General features: G+C 31.1%; 1 protein-coding gene and 1 pseudogene across 2 annotated transcripts in view; one reads left to right on the top strand and one right to left on the bottom strand.

Moving 5' to 3' along the window:
* Positions 1-3816: 3816 nt before the first annotated feature.
* On the top strand, positions 3817-3950 carry LOC145240498 (U2 spliceosomal RNA; annotated as a pseudogene).
* A 2869-nt stretch (positions 3951-6819) lies between these two features.
* Positions 6820-26412, bottom strand: part of LOC145303455 (putative RNA-binding protein 18) — a 66046-nt gene continuing 46453 nt past the window's right edge. For both annotated transcript variants that reach the window (XM_080144793.1, XM_080144792.1), the window contains 3 exons: positions 21608-21694; positions 18102-18181; positions 6820-7984 (listed from right to left, as the gene is read on the bottom strand). In XM_080144793.1, coding sequence (XP_080000919.1) covers positions 7780-7984; positions 18102-18181; positions 21608-21694 — 372 coding nt within the window. In that variant the 3' untranslated portion in view covers positions 6820-7779. The remainder of the gene's footprint in view (positions 7985-18101; positions 18182-21607; positions 21695-26412) is intronic.

Below are 26412 nucleotides of genomic sequence, written 5' to 3'. Positions count from 1 at the left end.
AAACATTACTTTAAATGAATCGTGCATCTGCAGAAGGCCAAAACATATCAGAAAAGAGAATTTTGAGAGTGACAAAGGTATGGAAGAGGACTGGTATGCCAAGGAAGGTGAATGCTGTGAAGGTGAAACATACCTTGTGCGATGCATGCTATGCAAAGAGATTGTTTGTTTTTCTTGGTGTGCATTGCCATTATACGCTGAAGGCTACAAGAAGCATTTATGTTCTGATTGTGATGAATCGACAAAAGGAAAACTTGCCACGTGCTGGTGAAATCCTTGGACTGAAAACTGTAAGTTTGTCATAGAAGGAAATGATGGCTTTGATATTGGGCATGTCAATAATGATGAAGTTGTATGTTGGGAGTGTTGACTGCAGTTTTACCCCTATAATGCCCCCCTAATGGGGAAACCAGAGTTATCCTGGAAAATCCATTCTGAAAAAAATTTACTTTCACCATAACTAATGTTGGTGTAAAATTTTTTAAAAATCCAAGACGTAGTTATTGAGAAGTACGAACAAACGGACAAATGGGAATAACTGGGATCAATCCCGCCTTTGTCAGAGGACCAATAAAATATAAGGCTTTATTGAAGCAGTTAGATTTAAAAATACCAAACAAATTTTATCGACTTAACTTTAAATCATTTTCCAAGCGGTAACAAGGCAACTTAATCCACTGCATTAATTTGAGTTTTGCAAATTTCTTTTCTTTTGCACAATATTAATTAACAAATAATGGAATCAAATAGTGTTTATTAAAATCGTTGTCACTCTGACTTAGGGTTTGTAGTAGTAGAAGAGTACGTCCAACATTTGAAAAAAAAAAAAATAAAATAAAATATATAAAAATCAGATGAATTAATATGGTGAATTAATTTACCCTGTCATCATTGTAAGAAACAAACAATACTAATCAATGAAATTTGGCAACTATTTTGAGATCTGCTGATTGCTTCAATATAATTAAATGTGAATGAGGATAATAATTCTTAAAGAAATCATGTAAATAAATAATTCCTTCTTAAAGATTTTCTTTTTTTTTTTTTTTAACAATATAGTCACAAACAATTATGTTTTTTTTTTATTCATAAAAATCCTGGGGTTTTTTTTATTAAGCATATAAAATATGCATATAAAATTTCTGACAAGAGTCAAGCCTTAAAAACCATTAGCAACAGACATAGCTACTAAGCTAATTAGGGAATGCATTAAAATTTAGGAACATCACACGATAGTTAGATAATACAGAACTCTGAAAATGTGACAGTGATACATGTTCATTTACACAATTCTGAGGCAGCACGTACAGGACTGCAGAACACAATGCGAAAGGAGATCGCCAATACATCTGAACAAACACTGGTGCAATTATGCAAAGGGTCTAATGTGAATGTATATTGTCACAGGTTTGGTCTGTTCAGCCGCAGCACAGGGCAGTATTTAAGCATTGTGATGAGACAAGAACCATGAAATAATCTGTAGGCAACAGAAGCAACATTGCGGAAAGTAGATGGATCTAATCCAAGCATATCATATACTTCAGAATAAACCGGTCGTGGCAGGGGATATGTAGTGTATATTTGATGTCACAACATTGTAGACGCTCAAGAGAATCCAAGAACACCTTGCCAGCTCTGGTGAACACTGGGGACCTGTATTCCAAGTGGGGACAAACCATTGCTTCAGAAAGCCTGGTCAGCAAATGCCATTCATAAGAAATTTGGTAGCTCAGGATATGCAACACATAAAGCTCCGTATTAACTGTATTGGATATATCAGACAAGTGGTCATCAAACCTGAGATTGCTAGATATTACTCCCAGATAGTTATGGCATTTCAAGAAAGGCACAAATATCTTGAAATCAAATCCCATGGATAGGAACAAGAGAGATATCTAGAGGATAATAGCACAATATTTTTGCTGAGTTGAACACCATGCTCCAGTCCCCTGCCTACTCAGATGCAAAAACAAGCAGCGACTTCAGGTATACCAATGCTATGTAAGGGTCTGGGTATGACAGAAATTTGTTTGTCATCAGCATAAGAGCTTGGGAACAGCTATTGAAAATGAAAGCCAAAAAATAAAAACAAAAAAAATTCCTATTAGCTAATTTTATTTTCATTCGTTACAGGACAGGGAACTTAAAAAAAAACATTGCAATCTAGATTTTAATCATCAAATAACATTGCTTTTTTTTTTCACAATTGCAATGAACATACAAAATATAAAATCACACCACCATTCACAGTCCACTCTCTGATCTTATTCTATCCAGTTTATTTTCAAACTTCCAAGTCAATAAAATGCCAACCAAAGATGTCACTTTAAGAATTCATTTAAAAGAAATGGATAGAAGTGGTTAACCATAATACTATATATAATATATAATGAAGTGGAAAGAAATCAATGGTGGAGCGGGAGGTGGGGGGCATAATGTTGTAACACTTTTACAAGAATCAACATCCCAGACAATAAAATATTTCAAATGAAGTTTTACCAAACATTGGATGCTGTTGTATGAAAACAGGAAGTGAAAATAGATTTCATACATATTTTCTCACCTTCAGAGAGAATGAAGAGGAAAATATGCATATAAAATTTCTGACAAGAGTCAACCCTTCAAAAGAAAAAAAAAAAAAGCCGTTTCAACCCAGATCCGTTTGGTTACAATATACACATAGAATTCTTTGAGGAAAAAAAAAGTGTTTGATACAAACAGAAGATTCCATTGGCTTCTCAATAAGAAAAGATTTTGTTTTGAATGGCATTAAAAAAAAAAAAAAATTGCAAAGTTGGAGGAGAGTATGGGAAGGGGGAACAGCCTAAACGTTTTTAGTTGAATTTTTTTTTTTTTTTTTTAATTTTAATTACATATATTTTTTTTTTTATTAATCCTTTGAAAACTGTTTCTGTTTTTAAACCCAACATTTTTTGGATAAAAAGATAATTGAAAATATTTGTCAATCATAAAGTCATAAAATAATTTTCTTTTAAATAGTCTGGCTCAAAACGTCATAAAAAGTAATGCATTACAAGAAACATGTATCAGTTAGTGAGGCCTAAAAATTTTTTAACCAAAACTCATTTTTTCTAATTATCAAAAATAAAATAAAGATTTGGCTGTTATTAATTCAACCGAATTAAAAAGGTAAAACTCTAGAAAAATCTTTGATATGCATAACCATCATAAAATAGAAATGTCACATTCCAAAAATCACGTAAAAATGATCAAGTAGTTTTATAAAAAAAAAAAAAATTATTTTTAAGCAATTAATGGGAATTTATCAGCATTATAACAAATCTAGTAATTATAAATTTTTGTTGAATTATTTCCCTTTGATTGTTGACATTTTTATCATAGCAAACATTTTATTTCTTAGCTAAAAATAAAACTGTCAATGTACATCATTTTTGGAATGACTGGTACATACAAAGATTTTTCTGTACTTTTTTTTATTATTAAGTGGAATTCTAAATAAAAACCAAGGATTTTAGTTAAATTTAATTTACATTATGTCATAAATAGGCATAGATCAAATATTTGAAGCAAATTTTTTTAATTTTTTTTTTTTAGATTTTCACATTTTTCTCAACACTCAAACAAATCAGGCAACTACTTTTAAGGAAAAACTGACAATTTGATTCAACTAAATGACTAAAAATCTTGATTTAATTTGATTAATTTACTGGCATTATATTGATATTTGACAAAGGATAAATTTGGGAAATGGAAGGAACTAGAGTTATCTACACCTACATTGAACAAGACAGGCCGCCATGTTTAATTTTAGTATTTTTGTTACAATAATCATCAATATCAATCTTGGCCTTCTGGCCAAGATCAAAGTGTAGTATCTGTTCTTCAGATGCTGCACTTCTATTTCTTGTTCTCTTTCGGTGGAGGAGAAATCCTTCACAACTGAGACAATTTTTATTTTTGTACCTTTTCTCCACGTTAAAAAAACAACCCTGGTGTCTAACTCTGTCCCGTGGGGAGGCATAGTAAATAGGTACAATAATCATCAATATCAGCTATTGTTTTTATCAAAGAAAATAAATCACGACTTTAGCATGAAGTTGAAATTCATTGTGCGATTAAATTTTTAATTACCATGAATTAGAAAACTTAAATTAACAAATAAATCTATAATAAAAAGATGTTATTAATTTTGGCAAAATTAAATATCTCAAGACTAATATTTTCTTTTGACTTAGCAACATCTCCAAAAATATATCTACGTTTGTTAAAACTTTTTTTTTTTTCTTAAAAAAATTTCTAAAAGGTTTAAAGTAAAAAAAAAAAAACTTTTGTCCTGTTTGACCAACTATTTTTGGCTTACCAAAAATGTAAAACAATTTTTTCCCCAAAAAAAGTCTTACAATGCACAAAATAGACGTTATCAGTTGATTATTTACTCTAGTGTTGAAAAATCATCTTAAATGATGAAAGTAGTAAACTATGAAAATACTAAAGATAATAAACCTACAATCTTTTTTTTTTCTTCATCCAGTTTTTGTACTTAGGGCACAAAAAGAGTGTTCTGGATACTGGATTGAGCAAAATTATATAATGTCTCACACTTGCAATTCATACAAGACATCAATCAGGTTATATGTAATTATATCGCTTTTAACGCACTCAAATCACATCCTTCTTAGTCCACAACACTCACCATTCATGCCCGGAATATCCAAATGAATAATGGAGTTAATACAAGAGTTAGCAGACTGTATGTGGCCGACCAGTGTACATAAGATTTCTTTAATTTCACCAATATCAAATTTTTCATAAAGCGCAACTGATGGTTTCTTTTATTACAAGTCTACCCAATAATTATGCAAAGCTGTTGCAGATCAAAAGAGTTTAGGGGTCATGTCACACTGATGCAACATGACAGAACCAACACAGTTTAATAAATATTCCGTTTGAATCAAAGGTAATTTACAAAATTTGGTAAACAAGTTCAGGCCAAGATCAAAGTGTAGTATCTGTTCTTCAGATGCTGCACTTCAATTTCTTGTTCTCTGTCAGTGGAGGAGAAGGCCTTCGCGACTGAGACAATTTTTAATTTTTGTTCCTTTTCTCCACGTTAAAAAACGACCCTGGTGTCTAACTCTGTCCCGTGGGGAGGCATTGTAAATAGGAACAATTTGACTGAAAAACTTTATACTTCTAGACACTTTCTTAAATTAAATGGCAGCTTTTTGAAAATGATTCCAAACCGGGTTTCGCTATTCAAAGAAATTCATTTAGATATTTGACTTTTCAGGGAGTTAAAAAAAAAAAAAAAAAAAATGTGGTGTTAGGAAAAGAGGGATAATTATTAAAAGTCGTGAGTTTTAAAAATAGAAATGATAGAGCAAGATATTTACACGCTCCATATATTGAACCAAGGCAGATGTAATAGAGTCGATGATTATTTAAGTCGGCACACATACAAATAAATCAAAGATGATGTGAATGAATGAAAAATAGAAAATATTCAATCAAAATAATTTGGTTGAATCTTAAAGACAGACAAATATATAAAAATTCACCCAAAATCATTAATTATAATCATATATAAACATTTAAACATGATCAGTGGAGATAGCTCTTTCAGCTATCATCTCATCAGGAGAAAATTGCTAGCATACAATGAAAAATAGTATTGGCAAAAAAATTTTTAAGGTGCTAAAAGACAATTAAAATAAAGAATTGAATTTGATATATATTGTTTATTTTAATCTTTTTTTTTTTTTGGCACCTCAAAAAATAAAAAAAATTCCTCCAGTGCTTTTTATTTTTGCCAATATTTTTCATTGTATCCTATCGATTTTCTCCTGATGAGATGATAGTTGAAAGAGCTCTTGAGATTTCCGCTTGTTTAAATGTTTGTATAAATTTTGTACTTCTAAACACACACACACATATATATATATATATATATATATATATATATATATATATATATATATATATATATATGTGTGTGTGTGTGTGTTTAGAAGTACAATGTTTATATATTATTCCAAGATAAAATTAATATATTTAACAAGGTTTATATAATTGCTTAATAAATAGATAAATGTTTGCTCTATTTATTATTGAGCACCTATATAAACCTTGTTATATATATATATATATATATATATATATATATATATATATTTATCCTCCACCAGACTATCCATTCATGTGTAATCACTTTTTTCTTCACCATATTCCCTCTGCTTAACTTATTTTGTTTTCAAGTTAGATCTTTGACTTACTTGTTGTTTCATCAAATACTTCTGCATGCAAAATCCGATCTCGCATTTTGCTAATTCCTACCCTCTGATGAGAAGGAAAGTATTTCTTCGAAACTCCGCGGATTAAGGACTATCCATTTATCTAGTGTTTCCTTTTCAGATTAAATATGTTTTTAACTTATTTCAAAGTGTTTTTTAACATATTTTATTAACTGTTTGCTCATATATATATATATATATATATATATATATATATACATATATATACATATATATATATATACATATATATATATATATACACACACCTTTATCTTTGTTCGATTATTTTGCACTCCTATAAATTTTGTTAAATTTCTTGATTTTTATCTTGGAATAATATGCATATATATGGGAGAGATTAGTATTTTGTATTGTGAGTAATTTTGGTTCTTGTCTAGAATTCAACCTAATTAAAAAAAAAAAAAAAACAAATACAGAAAAATCTTTATGATGTAAGTACCCGTCATGGAATGAAGATATATTCCAAAAATCACCTTAATTTTTTTTTTCTTTCTTGATAGAAATTCATAGTCACAAAACGAAGTAAAATTTAAATATTTCTTCATTTTAAATAGAATGTTAAAAGCAAAAAAAAAAGCAAAAAAAAAAAAAAAACGCAAGACATTTTTGTAAAAAAAAAAAAAAGAAAGAAAATGGAAAACTTATTTTGTTAAGAAAAAAAAAAAAAAAATGGAATTTTAGTTGTGATAGCAACAGTTCAAATGTTGACAAAATGTCAGAATAGCCAGTTTTTATCCTGTAAAAAATAAACGAAAATAAAAAGGGCATCTAATTTGGCCTTTGGTGAATGAGAGACACTAATGTTAAAAAATATTTTTTTTAAAGTTGAATTTTCCTGCATGTCAAAAGTTATCATGATCTACGAATTGATACAATTATTTTTTCAAGGATTTTAAAGGATTCTTTTTGTTCATCTTGTAAACAAAGGAAGAAGGTATAAGCAATGGTGTGTACATAAAGATCGAGTACACACTATTGCAGAAGACAGAGGCACACAACAGTGTTTGAAAACCACAATTGAATAGTTTTGTTTCAATACATTATGGCAGGTGTGTGTGAAAAAAAGGAGGGGTTGCAAAATAGCTGCCCTGAGATGTTTTGGTTTTAATAACAGGAGGTTTTATGGAGTTTTTGTTGGGCGACCATCAATTTTTTTTTTTTTGAAAAAAATAAACTGGAAGAAAATTGGTATTTTTTGGCTTTTGGTGGAGGGGTGGAGTAGAAAGAAAAGAGGGTACAGTAATGAAGTCAAGAGAATGGGCAGAGGAGGAAAGAGAAGCGGAGGTGGAAATGGAAAGGGGAGAAAGGGAGAGGGGAGAAGGGGTTGAGGAAAGGAAAAAAGGGATAGAGGAAAGAGAGAAGTTAAGAAAAGTTGTTCAAAGGAAAAAAAACAGAAGGAAATCTTGTTGGATTGCCTTCAATCCTTCCTCTGAGTCATTTGGTGGCAGCAATGGTGAGAGTCGAGGTTGCTAGTGGTGACCATTCACCTCCTGGAATGATTGCGTCTGTAGGGTTTTTGTTGTTGCTGTTGCTGTTGTTGTTTTTGATTGTTATGACTTTGAATGTGTGAAGAGCACCATTTGCTGGTCCCGGGTGCGGCGGCCGGCTTTAGTGAATATGTAAAATCCTTCTGTGTCTCCTCCATCGCACGTAGTTTTGCCTCGATCGCTTGAATTTTGCTTTCACGGCTGTAGACAAAAAAAAAAATATTTTCATATTTATTTTTAAACAAACCCAGATGAGCAGATGAAAAAATAAATAAAAAGAAGGCCAGAGGATAAGAAATGGCACAAATTATGAAGCCTCATCTGAAAGGATTTATAAAAAAAAAAAAAGGGCTTCCATAATAAATTACTGGAATTTCATTAAGAGATTTGAGAAACTGGTGGTGGTTGCTCTATCATCTAGTAGTTGTTTTATGGCATATCAACCATTTTAGGGTTATTTAATGCCAAATTTTGGTAAAAAGTTTGTATGCTTTAAGTTATTTAGATTGTCACATATTTATGGTGTTTTGGTTTGGTTGTTTTGTAGAGGAAAATTATTTTTGTTTTTGACTTTGCAGAACATGACCGAGTTTTGCAAAAGGAAACAAGCCGAGCATGCAAGGCTCCCCCTCCACGAGGGAAAAATTTACTTTCACCATGACTAATATTTGTGCAAAAATTTTTTTTAAATCCAAGGCATGGTTATTGATAAATGTGCAAACAAATGAACGGATAAATAATTTGGGGGCAATTTTAACATTACCATATGATGGCCCCTAGGGAGACAACCAAAATTATTCTAAGAATTCCGTTCTGGCAAAAATTTACTTTCATCATGATTAATGTTTGAGCAAAAGTTTTTTTAAAATCTAAGTAGTGGTTGTTGAGAAAAGTGCAAAAAAAAAAAAAAACAATATGTGAATATATATATGTATGTATATATACATATTTATATATACATATATATATATATATATATATATATATAATGAAATTAAAGAATATAGATAGAATCTTTAAATAGATATTCATCAGGTTATAAGAGGCTCAACATATGGGGGTGGAGCATGACATAACATGAAATTTAAGACAAGATAGAGCAAATAGAGATTTATAGGAAATGCCTTATATTTTTATTTATTTTTATTGATGTTTCCTTCTATTGAACTGACAAATAAATTCATATAGACCTACATTTGCTTTATCTGGTCTTAAATCTTATTTCAATATATGTGTGTGTGTATACACACACACAGAGATATTCCTGAGACCAGACCAGGAAGATCACTTGAGATAATGGCTAACTATCATCCATTTAAAAGGGCCACAATCAATCTAAAAATTATAAAATATAAAATTCAAAAAACCAATGTCTAACCCGATTCTGACAAATAATTTTATTTTGCAAAATATTAAGTACATCATAAACACAACTGGGAATCTTCAGTTAAAGAAATATTTATTTTTCTAAAGAAGAAATCAAATTCTGGATGGCCACTGCCAAAATCAGATATTTCCAATTTCTTGTAACTCCTTTTATCTTAGTTAAATATTTCTCATCTGCTGCAAATTGGTTATTTGCATACACCATAAATGTGCACTCACCTAGTGCACACAATAGTTGAATACATTAGTTAAAATATTCAACCTTCAATATACAATTGTTAACAGCCATTAAGTTTTGAAGTTCATTCATAATGTATGTAAACATGAACACACAGATCATGCGATACATTTTTCATGTATTTTTATATCAGAACTTTTACAGTTATAACACTATTTACATGCACCTGGCAGCATCAAATCACCTTGGTTACAAGTTAAAGATCAAACACCCCACTATCACTTATAAATGATAGTGGGGTGTTTGACATTAGGTTAAAGAGACCCCAAATTCCAGGGAAAAGATAGAATGTTTTGGTTGTGATATCACAGAGAAAAATTAATTTCCCAATGAGATAAAATAGACAAATTGGCATCAAAAGTTTGAGTGACCAGAAAAATCTTAGAAATAAGCCATCCGTCTTATGTCAAGCAAAAGACCACCCAAAAAGGTAGACAATCGAATTGCTCTTAACAGAAAGAAAGAGATGGAAAGACCTAATGAAGGAGAGAGAGAGAGGGAGAGAATTAAAGAGATATATGGATTGAGAAAGATAGAGAAAAGGATTTTGAAGGAAAGAAAGAAAAGGAAAAAGAAATGCAGGAGAAAGAGGAGGTAAAAGAGAAGAGAGGAAAACCGCAACTTAAGAAAACCAATTGTTTGAACAGACAATGGTCTATTTTCACCTCGGTCACCCTATTTTCCAATTCCTCCCCTGACTGACCCAAGATATAGGTTCATGCTCTGTGAATTTAGAGAGAGAGAGTTAGTTTGAAATCCCCAAGCACAAGAAAGCTAACTGAACTTTGTTTTAAGCTGACAAGTTCGCATAAAAAACAGTTTGTTACTTGAACACAGAAGAACCCAAGTAGTTTAACTTTTCTTTGCACAATTGTATGTGAAACTATCTGATGCAATAATAATTTTTGTTTACAGGAAAGTGATTTCCAAAGTTGTCGTTGATTGCTTTGATTGTAGAGAATAATCCAGTTAATTTCCAGATCTATCTTGAAACCTAATACCCAAATTGCTGCTGCAAAAGGCTCATGTTTGCTGATCAGTGCACCTGAAGAGCTCAAACCCAACAACTGATAAACGACGAACGTGTTAAAGGTATTGCCACACAGACTTAGGGTCATGCAATTTTTGTGTGGTCAGAGCATCAGAGTGCACATTTCCATTGACAAGTGAGCATGTGGTTACATTTTGAAGGGTCCATCACTAAACAAAAATAAAAGTGTAGCCATTAGGACTTAGGGTGAGACCTATGTTTAGGGGCTGGCAATGGCCTGGTTACATTAATTGGTTCCAAGAAGCAAGATTGTGCACACACACACACACACACACACACACACACACACACACACACACACACACACCATTCATCCCAAGATGTGGTTACATAGTTCTTAGAATCAATTATTTTAATCTAATTTTCAATAAATCACAAGATTTTAAAGTGTGTTTGAAATTTAATTTTCGATTCCAGGTAAAAATAAAAAGTTAAGATTTTGACGATTAAAAAAAAAAAAAAAAAAAAAAAAAAAGAAATTAATTGTGAGTCATATTTTTGGACTCATTTTCTTCCAGTTATTCACCAACGATGGTATTTTTTTTTTCTTCGTTTTTACTTCAGTTGAAACTCTCAAAAATAAAGGAGATCCTTCCTAAAGGCTAACACTTGATCTCTATATGACATAGATATTTGAATATTGCATTCAAGTGTCCATTACGTCTCAAATGTTGAATTAGTAAAAAAGTTAATATTAATTTTCCTCTCCCCAACTGACCATTTAAACATGTTATAGCCTTACTGAATTCCAGGACAAGAATTCATCTAGTCTGGTGGAGTGTACAGCTTAGTGTTGTTACCAAAGGCAACATCACTTAGAGAAAATGGATCAATCATTTTATAAACCAGTGTAGGGTAGCCATATTGAGATTTTATATGTGCTTCGAATACTTTGTTATTTGGAATATTTAGTTGGGGTTTATTCATGCCAAGTTGTGCAGACAAACCCGTGTACAGAGAGACATTAGACATTCGAGGACAGTGTTTAGTAGGCATTCAAGTTTTTTGCCATATTTACACAAACATATGCGAAGGGTCTCATATTTGGTTTAACATCCATTCTATATGCAGCTATGTATTGGATGTTCTTTAGATATTGACGTTCAAACTAACCCATCTCTGGCTAGTCTTTATTTATCCCTCTTTCTCCAAAAGTCCACCCTTTTCATTTCCTACCATGTGTTCTTTGACATTCTCCTGTAAACTAACCCAGCGACCCCCAACTGTTCTCCATTTACTAACCCAAGCACTCATAGCCATTTCTTCAACATGGCAATATCATCAAAGTCTACATATCATTAATATAATTCTCATATCATTTCTCTTCAAGCAACACATTTCCTCAACCCTCACCGGACAGATTTCATTTTCATACATCATTCCACTATGTGCACATACCTGATAGACTCTTCTCTTAATAGATTTGATTGTAAACACAAATGTTGGAGAAAGATTAAAAATAAACAAATCAGTGAGTAACAGTTTTCTGTATTTATTTATTTTTTTTTTTACTTTGTTTTCTCAAAGACTGATAGTTATCTACAAGAAAAGCATACATTAATGAATGACATCATAGAATATATACATATCTAAAATCATAAAAATTATAGAAATAATATTGTAACATGATGAAAATTGAAAAGGAAAACAAATAAAAATAATTTATATATTCATCATTTCAAGGAAGTCTTAAAATAAAGACAAAACATTGATGAATATATATATCATTTTGGTTTTTACATGTACTAAATTATATTAAATGCGAGTTAACGTTTGTTTCTCTAAGGCTATTTTCCTCTATAATATAAAAAAAAAAATACATGCTAAAACATGAGAATGTTTAGTTTGCTTGAAACATTGTGCGTAGTGTGAAAAGAGTTGTATATCTTAGTTCTAGACTTGAGTTATGTTTGAAAAGAGTTGTTTTAATTGTTCTAACGAGTCAGCATATCATCATTATATTCAGTTGAATGTAGGTTTTATATGCTGGCAGATATTGGATGGCGATCTTTATCACTTTTTCTCTCAAATCAATTTTTATCACTTCCTCCCAGGTTTTCCTTGGCCGTCTCCTGTGAACTGAACCATATAATATAATACAGTAGATGTTATTTGATTATATAATATGTATTATATACTGTACTATATTTTGTTACTAATTTTTAATGCCGTATCTTGGGGTTCTACTGCAGCCATATTAAAGTTTAATATAACAATGGTCTAAATCAGCTTCAAATTGTTGCAAACCTTGATATTCCACTTTCCCCTGTAAACCAAACGATCCAATTCATCAGCAAGGGAAAATAATCAATATTGTCTACCTAGGTCCATCAAGACCTTTTGACATCAGTCTCCATTATCAATGATGATGTGTCTATTTGCTTCTTTCATGTCGATGTAGAACATGTTTGTAGAGTACGGACTACAACTTGGATGTCTTCAAGTCCAATGTTAACAAATTCCTAATGAATCGCCCCCTTAATTACACACTTCATCAAATCTCCACACTAACGTAATGTACTTGCAATAACCCTTATCCCTGAGTGGCTTCCAGGCCTTGACAAGTCGTGATCACTGTAAAAAAAAAAAAAAAAAAAAATACAACACTGACAAAAAGAATGGTTACCAATACTGCAAGACTATATTAGGAGAAAAACGTGTTCGCCGCTTGATGAGAAAAAACGTGTTCGCCACTTGATGAGAAAAAACGTGTTCGCCACTTGATGAGAAAAAAGCCACACATGGCCAGATAAGGAGAAATGAACTGTTTAAATATTTAGAAAAATTGTGTTGTTAAAAATACCACATATAAACTCATTTGTTAAAAAAAAAAAAAAAATGCTTCAAGTTTTTCCTGTCTTCTGTTTCTTTGATATGACTATGTTACACATGTCCAAAAAAAAAAAAAAAAAAATGTCAAGACTATGTTCAATGCCAGATGACATTGATGGGATGCCAGTGAGTTTTCGCAACTTTGCGATACTAATGTGATCAGATAGTTTATGATCAGTAATGAAGCACATAATGTGGCATTGGAAAGTTTCTACTTTCCAGCATAATTTTACAGTCCAGTTGATACATTCAAAGTCTGTATTAGATTACAAGAAGGCTATACAAGTTATAGAAAGTACAGGAAACACTGTTCAAAACTGAAAAAGATTCAGGTAATTGTGAAATTCTATTTTTAATTTTATGAATTTTTAATTCTTTAAAATGACAATTTCCTGTATCATTTCTACAAGAAAGATGAGTATAGGCTTTATATTTCCAGATTTGATATAAAAGCTTTTTTTATGGTAAAATCATTGTCTATTTACTTACTTTCCCAACAAGCGAAAAGTTAGACACAAGTTTAGTTTTTAAAGAAAGCGCACTATGGATTGGGACAAAAATAAAATTGCTTCAGTTTAAAAAGGATTTTTCCTCCAATGATTGATATAAGAAAAGCTGAAGTGCAGTATCAGTTTTTGTTCCAAGTCTAAAGGCCGAGGAGTCATTGTTCGAAGAAATAATCTAAGGGGAGATAAATAATGCCAGAAATTTCAAGAATTACTTCCCTTGAATATTGTGCTCCAAACAATGCAAATAACTGCGTTTTGACTTGCCGCATATAAAAACAATCTGGAAATGAAAACTAAATTAATGCCGATGCTAAACATTTTGATCTCCATAAAAAAAATAAAAAATAAAAAAAAAAATTAACCAATTTTAATGAAATTTTCAGTATTTATCAAATAATGATCACGGAATATATTATTTTTATTTAAATCTTAGTGAAAATGTATTATTTTGTTTAAACAAAAAATACCTTTACTAAAGTTATGGTTTTTAGTCGTAAAAAAATTTTTTTTTTAAATGATTGAACTTATTTTTGCTTCTAGCATCGTAAAATAAGAAAAAAATATTTAATTTTTACAGGAACATTATGATAAAAGGCCCTAAATTCTGTATTAATGAATTCGATATAACTCGAGAAAAAAAAAAAAAAAAAAAATGAATTTCTCGAACTACCGATATTATCATTGAATTAACCATTGTTTATTTAATATTTTCACACAAAAAAAATTAGCAAAAACTATTTATTTTTTTTTTAAATTACAGGTTTCGCATAATTTTTATATTTAAGATTTTAATATTTTCCTTGCTTAAATGAAATTAAAATTTTTGGCGTAACATAATCTATATATATATATATATATAGATATATAACTCAAATGACCTTGTAACAAGTGATGTAACCCACTTTCCAGTTTACAACATCCGATTGCGCATAAACATTAACCCATAACAACGTAAACAAATAAACACAAATCGCTTCTTTTGCAGATTTTGACCTGCGCACTAAAATATTAACGTTATTATTTCGAAATTATTATTTAACATGGGAAGAGTGGGGGTGTTTTGCAACTATTCTTTATTACAACAACTTTCACCCGTTGACAAACACAAGAACAATTGTAGTAAAGCCAATGCTACTACTACTCTCTATCCGTCCCTTTCCCTTCCTTCTTTTTTTTTTTATTTTTTGTTTACATTTCTAGATACAAAATAGTTGTGTGAGAACGGTGAATTTGTTGACACATTTACTTGTTTCAATGTTAGTTTTATTCTATTTTATTTATTTAGGTTTTATTTTTTTGATTCAGATTTTATTAATTACTAGCGGGGAGTACCTGGCGTTGCCTGGGTGTTTGTAGGTGTGTGTAGGGGGGGGGAGTAAGTAATAACCCCGTTGAAATATTATAAAAAAAAAAGACAATGTTAAAAAAAATCGGAAAAAACAAAAAAACGGAAACAAAATGGCATAAATAAACCTGTTGGATCGAACCTGCAATCTTAAGATAACAACGCTGTGTGTATAGGGGGGAGGTAAACTGTTGCCCGGGTGTTTAAAGGTGTAAAAGAAAAAAAAACATAGTTTTGGTCGGGAGACAGGATTGAACTGGGAAGCCTTGATGCAGAGGTGGAAACAAAAGCCAACCACTTAACAGTCTTAACCACAAGTGAGAGTAATTGACTAGCATGTTAAGTAAAGGCTAATAAAGCGAGTGAAAGACGTTTGATTGACAGGAAGACACTAAATGAGGTCATCGCGGGACCGTTACAATGCCGTGGCAGTATTTTTAGTTTTCGCTTCCTCCAGATGATGGTGGGGAGGGGAGGGGGGCTCCCCATTGTCCAAATCGAATAGCAATTGTCTGATATAAGGAGAAACTCCACATTAATCAAAAGCTGATTGCTTTCTGGATATTTCGGCACGAAAGCCGAGAACAATGTTGTGTTTGAATTGGTTTCGCTTTTTATAGGAAAAAACCGAATCAACACGCGAGAAGCCAAAATAGCAATAATTTTGTAAAAGTCAATGTAAATAAATCTAGATGTGACCGGCATTCCCAAATCATAAATATTATTATCTAGGGGCTATATAAAGAGTTCTAAGCGATAGTAACACTCCCAGGACCGTCGGCGGAAAAAGCCTTTTTGAGACATACAAAAAAAGAATAGGGAGGATTTTTTTTTCATGTTTGAGTGATCCGTCCGTGATTTTTCACTTTAATATACTTTCATAGAACTGCTTCTGTTATGTAAAAAAAAAAAAACTATTTTCTTTACGTCACAAGTGTCCCGCTCATACATGAATTCCATAGTTAATATAACATACTGACCCAACGGGTCACGGGTAGTCGAGTTTTTATATAATATTGAAAAATAATTTAAAAACAGGAATATAGAAAAATAATTAAATTAAAAAGTGGTAAAAATTATACAAACGTTCAAGATAGGAATGTACAGATGCACGTCTGGGGAAAAAAAAAAGAAAACTAGCAACCTCCCCTTCCATTTTAATTACATGACGTCATTTTCACAGTTTATCAACTGGCTGAAATTTTGGGCTTCCGTATATTCCACGTTTACAAAACCTTTATTTGTCGTGTTATTGCAAACAGCAGAATCACTCGGTTTTTGGGACAAACAAGACGTTTTTTTATTTAATTCAATATCTTAGAACTTTGCTTTATTAATTATCTTTGAAATAGACCCAGAAAATTAATATTTATCTTTTAAAGGATTTTTACAATGAATTTATTTAACTTTAAAATTTAGCTGAATTGGTTAGCTCGCTGTGAAAACATTTTTCATAACATTTTTTTTTCACATGTACAAATATTTTTTCTTTTTGGAAATTAAGTTTAGTCCTTAATCTTTCAAATACAATCAAAAGTAGTCAAAAACCTACAAAAAAATTATAAATCGGCTTTCAAAACTAGATCCCCCTATCATTATTTGTCCATTTTTGCCGGTACCTAATCAAAATAAATACAACTTGTTAGACGACAGTTGTCGAGTATAGAGTTTTTGTTTTTAATACAAGACGATTTTTAATTGGCATATTTTTTCTGTTAATACAATTATTCAACCGGTTTGTAATTTATCTTTTTAATGAAAAATAAGTGCTTCTTTACATTGGTGATCTTTTAAGCCAACACATTTCAAGTGAAAACATTGCATACACATGTCATGTTGAAATTAGTATAAATTCCAAAAATTAAGAAAAATAATCTAGTAAATGGTGTGTTCGAAATACTTTAAATAAAAAAAATCGGACAAAATTATATTCTTATATATTGTGTTTTAAGATGGCAGACCCTTAATTCTAGTCAATTCAAGTCCATGGTTTGCTCCTAAACATATGATAAAACTCAATAATTTGATAAATTCAATTTTTACTGGAGTCATGTCGCAGTAATGAAAATATTCCAAAATTACGAAAAACGATAAGGTAGAAAATTAATTATTAATGAAAACAGTTTTTGAAAACAATTAGTGAAAAATTTACTTTTGCAAAAAGAACAGTTTAAATTATGACAAAAGAGAGGTAAATATTTTCTGAAAACCTTTAGCTAATTTAGCAAAACTTAATTTTCACTAATTGTCTTCGAAAATTGTTTTCATTAATAATTAATTTTCTACCTTATCGTTTTTCGTAATTTTGGAATATTTTCATTACTGCGACATGCTAATCCAGTAATTTCACTTCAATATTTCGCTTTTGAATTTCACTACAATAACGAAGAACCAATAACTCCTGACCAAGGGAAAGAACCTTTGGTGATTCAATGCAAATAGCATAAAAAAAAATTTTATTAAATAAAATAGCACTAAAAAGAGTTCGGATTGAAAAAAAATTTTTCAGGTTTTCTATCAATTTGAGTTCTTTGATACATGAAAATTCAAGTCTTTATTTGACTTAGCAGCAAAATTTAGCATGTTTGTTGGCATTTATCTGTCTCATCAGTTGCAAAACTGAAGTGTTTGCAGTGATTGTGCAAGCCTATCCTGGATCAATAGGTTCAGTTGCAGTTGCCACAGATGTAGACAGCAGCAATGTAGGACTAAATTAAAAAGGTCAGGGAAAGCCAGCTTTCAAAATAAGATTTACAAAAATAATTAGCTAAGTTTTTAAAAAATAAGTTTTTCTAAAATTTTTTCACTTGTCAGGGAGGTGCGAAAGTAAAAGAATTTGTAAAAGAAATTATTCCCTTTGTAAGAGAGAGGGTGCACCTATGTTATGTGCGTGGTCTTATTTGTTTATTTGTCGAAAAGTAATGATCTTGGTTTTGATTTATTTTTTATGTACTTACCTGAGAGAGGAGGTACTGTCAATACTGTTCAGTTTGCCATCTTCTTTCCCAGATTTATCCATTGGCGGCAAGTCATAACGCTGAAAGAAAAAGAAGGAACAGTGACTGGCAGAATAGAAAAAAAAAACAATACTTCTTTTTTAGTCATTGTGCAAACAATAGGTAAAACTTTTAAAGACTATTTAAAGACTAAGATAGAATTCCTCCTAAATTAAGAAACAAAGAAAAATTTGTATGATATACATACTCGTGGCAAAACGAAAATAGGCTATTTCAAAAATCACGTAAATTGATCAACTAGTTTTATTTTTGAATAAGAAAATCAAATTTTATGAGTATCTGAGGAGTGTTTGTCTCGTCTGCTATTTTTGAAAAAAAAAAAAAAAAAAAAAAAAAAACAAGGGAGATAACTTAATTCAAATTTACTGGATTTTTGTTGTAACATCTACAAATTCACATTAATCGCCTCAAAAAATTTTTTCTTTTTATATAAAAATAAAATGACTGAATAAATTTCCATGACTTTTGGAATATGACATTTTCATTACATTACAAGTATCAACGTAATACAGCTGTTTCTTTTTAATATTGGGGTAATTCTGGACAAGAACTGACTAATCGATTCTCAAATGTGCATGCATACCCAAACAAGGGAATTAATCTTCAGAATCATGAATCAATTTTTTTTTTAATTTAATATTTGATCTAATATATAAATTTACATTAGAGTTTACCACTTAGACCTAAGTATAGTATTGCATCAGATATGTCAATATTTGATTCTGCCTAGCTACTTTGTCAATTTTTCCCTTCTAGCATGGTCTTTAAAATACCAGCATTTATTTATTAAAAGGGATGTTCAAGATAGAACATTAATAATTGAAGAAAATTACACAGATGACATAAAAAATTACATTATTGCATCATCAGGTTTAAAGACGGAATCCAATAGAGGTTATTCCTTGATTCAGAAAGTTTCAAAAATTTATATATATATATATATATATATATATATATATATATATATATATATATATTTATATATATATATATATATTAGAGGAATTTAAATAGTTCAGTAAGGAAGAGTTTGAACAAAATTACAGACTGAATTTTTCATTATTAAATTGTATTTGTTCATAATGAACAATTCAGTCTGTAATTTTGTTCTTTATTGACAGTATAAAAAAGTTGAATATATAACATTTCAAATATTTGTCCATTATGAATTCTTTCTTTCCCACTCCTGCAATCAGAATTCACACCTCCAATTTCCAAGCTTTCACTTTTTATTTTTATTTTTTTTTAATACTTGCTAATGAGAAAAATATAAATTTTCGAAACTCCATGGTTTAAGGAATAACCTCTGTTGTATTCCCTCTCTTTGAACCTTTGATGATGCAATAAATAACAAATTTTTTATTTGTCAGCAGTTAATTTTCTTTGTATATATATTCCGTCTAGAAAGATTATAATGGCACAAATTTTAAATAAGGATTCAACTCATGCAAGGTTGATAACTAATTTTCAACTGCAAAGATTTATCTTCCTCTGTATTGCTAAAAATAATTTTGTTTTTAATTAGAAAAATTAACTAAAATAACATCAATCAATCTTGAGTAACATCAGATAAGTACAGCCAGTTAAAAATAAATTAATCATTTGATATATTATTTCTTTCCAGATTATTTTTAATTCTTTTAAAATCTTATTGTCTGCAATTTTGTCATTTTGTTTTATTCAGAATGTTTGATCCGATATAAATTCCAATTTTCTTCAAATTCATCTTGTAAAACACAGAAACCTGTACAGAATTTCTAACTGAACTCTTTATTTAATCCACCAGGGTAGGTTGTTCTTATCCTATCAGACATGATCAGGTAGAAGTGTTCATTTTTATGTTATTCTTAGTTAATAACAAATTTTTTTAAAATTAAACTTTCAATCTCGAAAGAACTGTCACATAGAACAAATTGTTAACCAACATCTTAAGCATTACTCCATGAATTCATGTGAATGATTCTAGGATGGAAAGTTAAATTTGGGAACTCAAAATATGTGAGTTTTTTTATTCACATTTTTTTTTTTTTTTTTTAAGTTCAAGGGTTCAGGAAATAATTCAATCTTATAAACAAAATATTAAAATAGCCGACTTGCTTATAAAGAAGCCAAAATGCATTCTGGTGGATTTAGTTTTGTAATTAATTTTTAAGTAGGATCTTTAAAAATTTGTTTTATTTCATGCTATTGTATTTTAGATTTCTCTTCATATTCAATGAATAGTAAATAAAAATAAAATAGGTAAACAACACAAACGTACAGTCTAATAATTTTACTAATGTAGATATAAGAAATTTAAAAAGGGACATGATTGCCGATTTTAACCAAGTTTTTTTTTTTTTTTTTTTTTTCATTACAATTTTTATGAATAATTAAATTAATTTTATTAGATTATTGCTTGGTCATTAAATTAATTGAATAAAATTGTTTTAAATAAAACATTTACTCATGAAATCACACATTATATTTGATCTTGCAATTTTATTTTACAAAAACAACTATACAAAGTGGATGAAAAAGTCATACATAATCCTCATTTTATTACAAAAATATTTTTCTTCCCATAATGAGCTGGGAATAATTTGAGGCAAGTAGATAACAGAAAACAGGGGTTGAAATGGACAGTTCAGTGAGAGAGAATGGCAAAAAAACAAAAAAACAAAAAAAAAAAATTAAAAATAGTAGGATAGACTGGACTTGCTCATTTTAATTTAGAAGTAGAAAGAGAAGAATAAGGGATGCAAACCTGAATAAAAACATTTGTCCACATACATAAGCCAAAGATGGTTGAGAGATATGACCCATGTTTGACAGATTGAGAAAGCTAGAGATCTAGAGTGTACAGAGATGAATCCAGCATCCATATACTCCTTCCACAACAATAATATCAAGAAGTCTTCTGTGTGAGTGTGACTCGACAATTTTAGTGTCATAAGCAATGTGTATTAGACAAAATGCATCTCTAAAACTGTCCAGACGGTTCAGAGTAACTTGGCATCTATTTAAAACTGTATACAGCCATGGTCCAACCACACTTAAAATTTACATCATCAGTCCAGAACAAAAACTGTTGAGACATATGCAACTAAGTGAAGACTCACACCATATTCTGAATACAGTTCTCTGGACTTGGATTACTTGAAGCTCAAACATCTAGCAACTGACTTGGTAAATACCCATAAAATTATTAGTCATATTGCCAACAGTAACCCTTACTACCTTTTTTGATCAAGTGTTCAAATTCATCAAAACTACAACCAATATCTCCATCCTTCTCACACACACACACACACGTATACCATGACTCATACACTGTTCATTTCACTGACAATTGTGCATTTCCTTATGTACTTGTATAAAAGGAGTGAACAAACCATATTTTTATATATAAAAGGATGATGATGAAAAGTTTCAATTCTTCCCAGGAATAAATATTAAATATGTACCTCTTTATCAGAATGTGCCCATTTTACCGATAATTTTTTAGACAATGCCATTTTTCCATCAAGATGCTGACGTGCTGTGTTTGCTTCCTGGAAAGAAAAAAAAAAAAAAAACAGAAAAAAAATATATATATCTTTTTTTTTTTTTATCTTGTTACATTTTCACTCCAAACAAGGCACATTGCCACTTTGATGTACCTGGGTTACTATCAGGGATCTAAGTTGCAGGGGTACTATGTAGGGAGTTTAGTAGCAAGATGTCTATTCACATTACACTTGAACTTCTGCATGTCAGTACCATTGGGGAAGCAGTAACCCAGAAAAGAATTCCAAAGTCTAGCAGTTCTGGAGAAAAAAGCTATTAGAGTAGAAGGCTTTATTACATCTACGGATCTCAACTGTGTAGGGATGGGACTTTGCTACTTGTTGGGTTTGTTGGGGGTATTTTTGTCGAGGGGGTATAAGGGCTTGTAGTTCGGAGCATCCACCATTAAAATACTTGTAAAACAGGCAGAGGGATGCAACATTTTGTTGACGGGAAAGGGGCTGAAGCTTAGATAACAGTTCAGGAGCTATCACGTTGGCGACTCTTTTGAACCCTGTCCAGGAGCGAGAGACTAGTAGCAGATGCACCAGCCCAAACTTAACAGTACTCCATACATGGGCGAATGGTGGCTTTGCAGAGATACAGGATACTTTCAGGCATAAATAACTTTCTAGCATGGTAGAGAGAACCCACCTTCTTCACAGCAGCCTTGACAATGATCTCGATGTATCTATTCCAACTCATATTTGTTGTGAACGTTAAGCCGAGTTTTTCTTTTGTTTTTTCTTTCTGTGCAAACAATACAAAACCAGTCTCTTATGATGCCATTCATTAAAATTAAGGTGGAGATGACCTATGCACAGCAAATGACATCATCCATTATAAAAAAAAATTTTTTTAAATTAGGTGAGGGATAATATGTTTTACTAGAGGAATCATGAACTTTCAGATTTTCTATTAGACAACTGTCTAGAGCCCTAGGGTTCTAGCATATTAGCAAATCTGTGGATCTTGCCTGTCCTCATGCAGATAAAACAATATTATCTTTTGAGATCCATTAAAACCAAGATGGAGATTCCGTGCACATTGGAGGACATCTATTGAACAGAAATGGAGGATATTATAATGCACAATGGATAACATCTCAAAACAATGATGTCATCCATTAAACAAGAGAGGATATTTGATATTTTATCTAGATGACACTTTGGTTCATATGTGATATAGCAGATTAACCATCTAGACCCATACAACGAATACTGAAACTCTGATAATCTTGTTTTGTGAAATTAACTCTTTGCCTATACATGACGCTACTATATTCATGTTATTTTTTTCTTTGTGTATAGGTTTCATTTTTGATTAAAGCTTTTAGATCTGTCAAACTTGCATGAAATTGATCAAGAGACCATAGATGTAAAATCCTTCTCTTCCAGTGACCAATAGTGTTTAAATAAAGTTATTGTTTGTTTAGTGAAACATTTAAGGAGGAGTGTAGCATTTTTCTAGAAGAAATTTAAAGATAAATTTTCTTGCTACTGTTGAGAAATACAGCTGTCTTATAAACAACTGTTTCATTTTTTTCTTTTGTTCTGTGTTTGAACCTGCCAATGTTAGTATTCATTTGTTTTGCTTATTATCTTGTAATTATGAACATCAATTATGTCGTCCATATTTCTAGTGCATGGATAGCTAATTTTCAAAGTGTTCTATATTAAGTAAACGCTTCTATACTAGTTGTAAGAAGAATTGTCCAACATTGATGTTAGATATGTGACAAAGAGAGATTTAACCAAATGGTTTCTTTTTTGTTATTATTTACACTTTCAGTTGTTAACTTGTTTCATATATTTATGCCAGCTTTCAGATTTTTTTTTTTTTAACAAAAGGATCACCCCTTATCAAGGCCTGGAGGCCACTCGAGGATCAGGGTTATTGAGTGTACAGTAGTCAATGGGATAATTTCTTAGTAATCATTAGTAATAAAAATTTATTAAATTGGATTATTTAAGATGGTTCATGAAGAATTTGTTTATGTTGGACTTGAAGACAACTAAATTGTAGTTAGCTGGAAAACAGACAAATGGAAGAGAGTTTTACAGGCATGCAGTTCTAAGAAAGAAGCTTTGTTTATGGAATCTACATTTCGGTTTAGGCACAGATAAAGAGTGGGGAAAATTATTGACAGTGGTTTCAGCTAGATAGGTGTTTTTCGTGAAAGTTTGGCAAGGGAGGACCATAGATTGGAGCTCAGACGAGCACTTGCCACAGAAATAATAATAAAGCAGGGCCAGGCTCGCAACATTTCTTCTGTGGGAAAGAGGTTGCAGAGAAGAGAAAAGGGCATCCCCGACTAAGCCACGAAGTCTATTTTGTACTCTGTCAAGGCAGGATAAGCTACTTCTAGCAACTCCTGCTCAGATGTGGCAACAGTACTCCTCATCATTGGATGTACTTGGCTCTTATATAGATAGAGAATTGCATCAGCAGTGAGATATCTAGTGGAGCGGTAGAAGGATCCCACCATTTTTCCAGCGACCTTGGCAACAGATTTGATGTATGTGTTCCATTTCAGATCAGGAGTAACGGTCAAGCCCAGAAGCTTGTCGAAACATGGAGCCTCTCCAAGACGAAAGCCATTCATTTCAATTGATGCCAGATGAGGATCAGAGCGTTGATGATGTAAATATAGAAGCTTGGTTTTAGATGCATTAAAAGTAACCAGCCACTTCTTTTCCGATTGTACTACGTGCTCAAGATCAGAATCAGAAAGAACTTGGTCATTTACTGCCTTTAATGTGTTGCCATAGATGGTCGTGTCATCAGCATAATTGTCTACAAATGATCTAAGTATGTGTTTTGGGAGATCATTGATGTAGATCAAGAATTGAGTTGGGCCCAGGATGAGAGCTTCCAATTTCTGCCCATCAACTCTTATGAACCTATCAGAGAGAAATGATTTAATAATCAAGAGGAGATTTCCAGCTATACCATACCTTTGATATGTCAAGAGCAATTGCCCTAGAACGGAAGCCTTTGTCGAGAGATAACTGTAAGCACATCTGCTATAGATCTAGCAGAACGGAAACTATATTGCATGTCACTAAGGTTATTTCTGCTGAGCTGGTTGACTACTTTATTTAATACAAATTCAAGCAACTTACTCCTGATGCACAGGAGACTTATTGGTCTGTACTGAGGGGAAAATGACCGATCACCTGAATTCTTAAATACAGGGCATACTGATGAAGTTTTCCAGGGTGTTGGGAAGCAATTCTCCTTAAGACAACGCTTACACAGAAGTATGGGAGCAAGTTCTGGTTGAAGTTTTTTCAGCACTATAATTGAAATGCTGTCAGGGCCAGTTGCTTTACTGGAATCAAGGTTCTTGATTAGCTTGGCAACATCATGCACAGATATTTGTATGTTGCATAGCACGTTTTCTGTTACAGGAGGAAATATGGATAATATTTTTTTTATTATTATTAACATTTATTTCTTATAACTACTAACACGCCATTAATAGAAAGCTTCTAGAATGCAAACTATTCTTTCTACACTGTTGTCTTAATGAAATGTGGCAAGCAGCCTTCGGATTATGAGAATATTCAGCTACTCTTATTGAACCTGCAGACTCAATATATACAGTCATCCTTACAAAATAATATGCATTTTGTTTTTTTATTCACATTTGTTAGAAAATTTTATTATAATTTCTTTAAGTTCCAGGTTAGAAAAAAAAAACGGATAATATTACTCTTCAACAAGTATGCAAAAAATCATTGCAGTCATAGTAAGTGTACATATGTACATTTCTCATGATGTAACTATTCACTTGACAAATGGGTAGCAACACAGCAGTTTAGAATTGTTGCTATAGCAACTCGAGCAAAAACCAGTGTTATGCGACAGTACATTACTGGTGATTAGTGTTGGGGTAATTAATTAAAATCAGAAAAATTTTAACTTTTTGAGATATAAGAATCTGTATGCAGATTATAAAAAAGTTGTGCCTATTTTCCAATGCCATAAACGATTCTTTTAATTGCTGTTCTTGTTTTGTTTTTGCTTAAAAGTTAATTTACCATTGCTGATAAATATTGATTTTAGACTATTAACATCACCAACATTTATAGATCAGCCTCTTCCGCCTCACAAGTGTATGTTTATGATTCTGAAAATATATGCATAGTTTACACAAGCTTTTATAGTAATTGAAAAATAAGATAAGAAAAAAAATTACTCTATAGCTAATTATTTTAAAATTTAAAAAGAATTGGAATCTGTTATTGTATCAGAATCAGGAAAAATATTAAATTGGAATCGTTCCAACAGTACTGGTGATATATCTCATCGAATAGAAAAAACTTTTTCATATTTTTTGTCATCTTATTTCGAAAGTAGTAAAAGTAAAATAAATTATTTTTTAAACATTTAAACAAAACATGAAAAAAAAAAAATTAAAATTAAAACTAATTGCTCAGTAGAGAGTTACAGATTAGTTTGTTTATGGGAATAAGTGTCAATTTTTAAATTATTTCATAGCAGCAAAATGCACATTGCTCACTAGTGTGAATAATATGCATTTTGCTACATTTCAGGCGGAGATCAGTGAAATATCTTCTGTTTTTTGCTCAGATGTAATTTCTATTTTTATTCATAATCTTTCTTGTGGGAGTTGGAGCATACAAATATAATATTCCACATTATATTTGTGATTTGGTGATTTACCTCATTACCCAAGATAATTATTTATTGTATC

Source organism: Euprymna scolopes, chromosome 19, assembly GCF_053919585.1.
Source record: "Euprymna scolopes isolate OS-2025 chromosome 19, ASM5391958v1, whole genome shotgun sequence".
Taxonomy (NCBI): Eukaryota; Metazoa; Mollusca; class Cephalopoda; order Sepiida; family Sepiolidae; genus Euprymna; species Euprymna scolopes.
This window is presented reverse-complemented; position numbering and strand designations above follow the sequence as displayed.